The sequence below is a fragment of the Lipotes vexillifer genome, unplaced genomic scaffold (genome assembly GCF_000442215.2).
Source record: "Lipotes vexillifer unplaced genomic scaffold, Lipotes_vexillifer_v1.1 scaffold263, whole genome shotgun sequence".
NCBI classification, from domain to species: domain Eukaryota; kingdom Metazoa; phylum Chordata; class Mammalia; order Artiodactyla; family Lipotidae; genus Lipotes; species Lipotes vexillifer.
The window spans coordinates 3095126-3099977 of record NW_006796752.1 but is presented as its reverse complement, the minus strand read 5'-3'; the positions used below and the strand labels follow the sequence as shown (position 1 = coordinate 3099977).

General features: G+C 55.2%; 1 protein-coding gene across 1 annotated transcript in view; it reads left to right on the top strand.

The window, feature by feature from the left end:
* Positions 1-4852, top strand: part of LOC103069062 (cytochrome P450 2J5-like) — a 10447-nt gene that overhangs the window by 798 nt on the left and 4797 nt on the right. The window contains 5 exon segments of the mRNA XM_082931455.1: positions 719-868; positions 1596-1756; positions 2037-2417; positions 2826-2967; positions 3761-3945. Of these exon segments, the coding sequence (XP_082787581.1) occupies positions 719-868; positions 1596-1756; positions 2037-2417; positions 2826-2967; positions 3761-3945 (1019 nt within the window).

Here is a 4852-nt window from a genome sequence, read left to right as displayed (position 1 = left end):
CCCCCCGCTCTTCCGGGACGTGTTTGGAGAAAGAGGCAAGGCTGCCTTCTCTGCTGGGAATGGGGTGGCTGGATGGTGACTGCACTCAGGAGTCCCCTGGGGTGACCCAGAACTGTGAACAGGGAGGAATCTGCCAGGAGGACTCGGGTCTCCTCAAACACCACTGTGCGAGGGGAGGGGGGCAGCATGGGAAGGAACCAGCTCTGGAGGGTCAAAAAGACCTGAGTCAAGTCTCAGCTGTGCCCCTGCCAGCTGTGTGACCGGACGAGGCAGCCTCACTCTCCGTCCCTCAGTGTGCCCGTCTGTTAGATGGGGATAGTGACTGCTCTCGCCTCCCCGGGATGTGGGGGAGATTAAGTGAGCCCTATAGCCAAAAGTGCCCAGGACAGCGCCTGGCTCAGCAAATGCCCTTCCCCCCGCCTCCTCCCCTCCAGGCTCCGTCCTCCCTTCCCTTCTTTGTCTCCTCCTCCATTTCTTGTGGGGACTCTTAAAGGCAAAATCAGATTGGCAGCTTGGGAGGAGGGCATAGCTGAGCCCACCTTGATGGCACCAGGCTCACGGACCACGTGACCGCCAAATGCCCCTCGGTCAGAGCACCAGTCCTGAGCTGATTGGGAAGGCTGCCCAGGGGTCTGCTCTCCCTGCCTGAGTGAGAGCCAGGTGGCCCTGGCCTGGGAGCCTGGGACAGGCTGCTGACTGTCCCCCAACCCGGGCCCAGGGGTCATCTGCAGCAATGGGCACACGTGGAGGCAGCAGAGACGCTTTTGCCTGGCAACGCTTCGGGAGCTAGGCCTAGGCAAGCTGGCACTGGAGCTGCAGTTGCAGGGAGAGGCGGCAGAGCTGGCAGAGGCCTTCCACCAGGAGCAGGGTAAGGAGCGGCTGGGGCAGGACCACCCTAATCCCTCCACAACAAACATGCACACTCCTGCAAGGAGGCTGAGCCCTCGGGTGTGTGTGTGTGTGTGTGTGTGTGTGTGTGTGTGTGTGTGTGTGTGTGTGTATAAAGGGGTGGACCCTTTGCGGGTCCAGTAGGGGATTTGTGCTACATCAATAATTCAGGAGTTTCTGTAAGGTGGGCAAGTGGGCAGACAGAGACCCAGGAACGTCCAGTCCATTGAGAAGCCTGAAGCCCTTCTCTACAGGTGGGGAAATGTCCTCCCTCAACATCTTGAGCCTTTTACACCACAGACCCTTTGCACATGCTCTTCCCCCTCTGGAATGTCCTAATCCACTCCCCTTCCCTCTCTGTGAGAAACCACTGCTCCTTTCAGACCTGGCTGACATCACCTGCCTAAGAAGCCCTCCCCAAATCCCAGGCACAGCTGTTCCCTGCATCCTTTGTTCCCAGCTGGAACATACCTGCCCCACGTTCTAGTGTGTTTAAATGGGTCTGTGTCCCACACCTCTCCCTGCAAACCCAGCGCCTGTCACCAAGCCTGGCTCATAGAAGTTGCTCCGTAAGCATTTGCTGAGTGAATGACTGAAGACTGGGAATGAATGAGTGATGCAATGAGTGACCTTATACAGACTGGATGAACACTCAGGGCAGTGCTCTTTTCGCCTCCTCGCCCTGAGCCCTGCCCCTCTGCTCTCAGGTAGACCCTTCGACCCTTGGGTACACATTGTCACGTCCACGGCCAGAGTCATTGGGGCCCTCATGTTTGGCCGCCGCTTCCTCTTGGAGGATCCCTTCTTCCAGGAACTGATTCAAGCCATCGACTTTGGCCTGGCCTTTGTCAGCACTATTTGGCGCAGGGTAAGCTGGCCCTCGGGGAGGCAGGTGTGCCGACCATTGGACAGCTGGGGGCCCAGGGCAGGCCGGGGCCTCAGCCAGGGCACAGCAGGGAGGGTGTCAGGTAGGCAGGAGGGAGGCCATGGGGCCTGATTCTGGGTTCCTCAGGCAGCCTCTGCTCAGCAAAATTACAATTCACAGCATCAAAGTTCCTTTATTGTGGTTGGGCATGGAAGTGTGGGCAGGGAATAAGAGACAGGTTAAACCCCCTTAAATACAGCTATCTGGGCCTGCGACATCCTAGCTGAGCCCTGGGTCCAGTCTCTGCTACTACTGCCTTCATTACTGTCTAGATTACTTTGGGAGTGTGGAGAGTTTCCAGATGACGGGCGGTCCTGGGATGCCTATGTCAGAGGTTCTAGACCACTTTGGTGCCCTCAGCACCATTCTGAGCTGCCCTGGCTCAGGGTCAGCACCTGAGCAGCCCCTGGGCAGGCCTCTTCCCCCACAGCTGTATGATCTGTTCCCCTGGGCCTTCCGCCGCCTCCCAGGCCCCCACCAGGAGATGTTTAGGTACCAGAAGGCTGTGCGAGGCTATATCTGCCGGGAGATCAGCAGACACAAACTCAGGACACCTGAGGCCCCCAAGGACTTCATCAGCTGCTACCTGGCCCAGATCACTAAGGTGGGCCTGAAACAGCTGCAGATGGAGGGAGGGAGGGACAGAGGAGGGTATCTTCCGGGCTGCATCTCATTTCAAGGCCACGGCCTCAGTTCCTCATCCTGGCCTGTTTTTCAGAGCACGCTGAAGCAGCAACCGTTTGGATTTTTCCCTCCCTATCTTTTCCCAGGCCAGCGCTGACTCCTGCAGACATGGGTAGGGTGGGAAGCAGGGGACCTGGCTGATGTCAGGGCAGTTTCCCCCTCAAAAGTCAGTGCAGTCCTGGGACTCAGGCCTTCTGACCCCGGAGGAGTTCTGGTCCCACAAGTTTAGGGATAGGCCAGGCCTCAGTCAGGGAGATGCCAGGGCTCTGTGAGAGGAGAGCTTCAGACTCGGAGCTGCTCTCCCCACCACTCATCCCCCACCCACCAGGCCATGGACGACCCTGTCTCCACATTCAATGAAGAAAACCTGATCCAGGTAGTGGTCGAGCTGTTTCTGGGAGGCACCGACACCATGGCCACTACCCTGTGCTGGGCACTCATCTACATGGTCCAGCATGGAGCCATCCAGGGTAAGGGGGCCGTGGTTACACCCTGCTGACTGCCCCATGCCCATTACCCCTGCTGTGGGCTTCTGGGCTGAAGGAACCTGTCCCCATCGCTGTCTTTGGTCTGCGGCCCCAGGGGTGGGTCCTGCTCTCACTATTATGGTGTAGGAGGTGTTCGTGGCTTTGAATCAGATGGAGGGGCTGGGGGGTGGGGACTTCTAGTCCCACCCTGCTACTTACTGAATGATCCTGGGTAAGTAATTCAACCACTTAGGAACAGTGTGAAATGAGACAACATTATTTCACCCATTCAGTAATGATCCAGCACCTACTAAGTGTCAGGCCCTGTGTCAATGTCCACTCAAGATCACAAAGGAAAAAAAGGTGGCTAGAGTTCTCTCAGGGACAAACTGGCCATGACCTAAGTTCAGATTCTGGTTCCACTAGTTTTGTGACCTTCAGAAAAGTACCTGTCCTGTCACAGCCTCAGTTTTCTTGTCTGTAAAGTGGAGACAACAGTTCCTACCCCATAGGACTCTTTGTATGTAGAACACTTGGCACATAGTGGGTGCTGAAATCTGAGTCCTAGCCCTTCCCTCAAGTTCCCCTCGGAGGAGCAAATCCTGCCAAATCTTGTTCACAAGCTCTGCCTCAGAGAGGGACTGCCACTGTTGGGACCAGGGGTGGCTGAGTGGGGTAGGGCAACCTAGGGGCGATGAACCTTGGCGACTGTCTCTGGGTGGGGACGAGGACGGTGGGGCGTGGTGGGGAGGTTGGCCTGCAGCCCTTCCCGGGACCCACGCAGAGCCGCCTGCAGAGAGGGTGCACTGGGAGCTGGATGTGGTGCTGGGCACCTCCCAGACCATCCACTACTAGGACCGCAAGCTACCGCCCTACACCCGCACCGTCCATGAGGTGCAGCGCCTCAGCAGTGTCGTGACCACAGATGCCGTGCGCCAGTGCGTGACCTCCACCCATGTGCGTGGCCACCCCGTGCCCAAGGTACGTGGCCCCAGTGTGACCTCATGCCCGATCCAGTGCCTGCAGAAAGCAGCCTTCGCTGGGCTGCCTGCCCGGCATAGCCACCTGCTACAGCTTCTGCCTGTCTGCCAACTCAGTCAATCATCCATCCATCCATCCATTCATCTCTATCTATGGCATTCCAGATGGAGAGTTATGATTGTAAAAGAATACACTCAATTAGGGATATTTTTAAATGTTCTGTGTTGTTCAGAAGTAACCCCTGCAGACATTTTAATGCACCTCTTTCCAATCTTTTTTGTCCACATATATTTTACATAGCTGTGATTATGCTGAATATATAACTCTGAATCCTTCATTTCACTTAACATATCATTCTGATTCTTCCACATTACTGGTTCCCAAACTTCTAGGTACCCCAGAATCACATGCAGGGCTTGCTAAAATGTACATTGCTGGGAGCCATTCCCAGAGTATTGGGGGGTGAGGCCTGAGAATCTGCCTTTCTAACAGGTTCCCAAGTGGTGTGGATGCTTTGGGTCCCAGGACCACATTTTGAAAACCACTGTTCCACATCACTTTAAATGGCTGCATAATGTTCCACCAGATGGATGTTTTGTAATTCTTAACCCTTATTGGTGAACATTTAGCCTATTTGCAATTTATGTGCCTTAGGCTTGGTCCGCATTTTGTGTTATATCCTTAGAACTGATTTCTAGTAGAAATGCCTGTCTCATTTCTTTCATTTTATAACTAGATTAAGGGAACAAGTACTGAATAAGGAGCGATAGAGGAATAAAGTTAAATCAAACTGTTTAGGTCAAGAGCAGCCACTGTATATGTACATAAAACTTGAGTCTGGGGCTTCCCTGGTGGCGCAGTGGATGGGAGGCCGCCTTCCGATGTCGGGGGGACGGGGTTGCGTCCC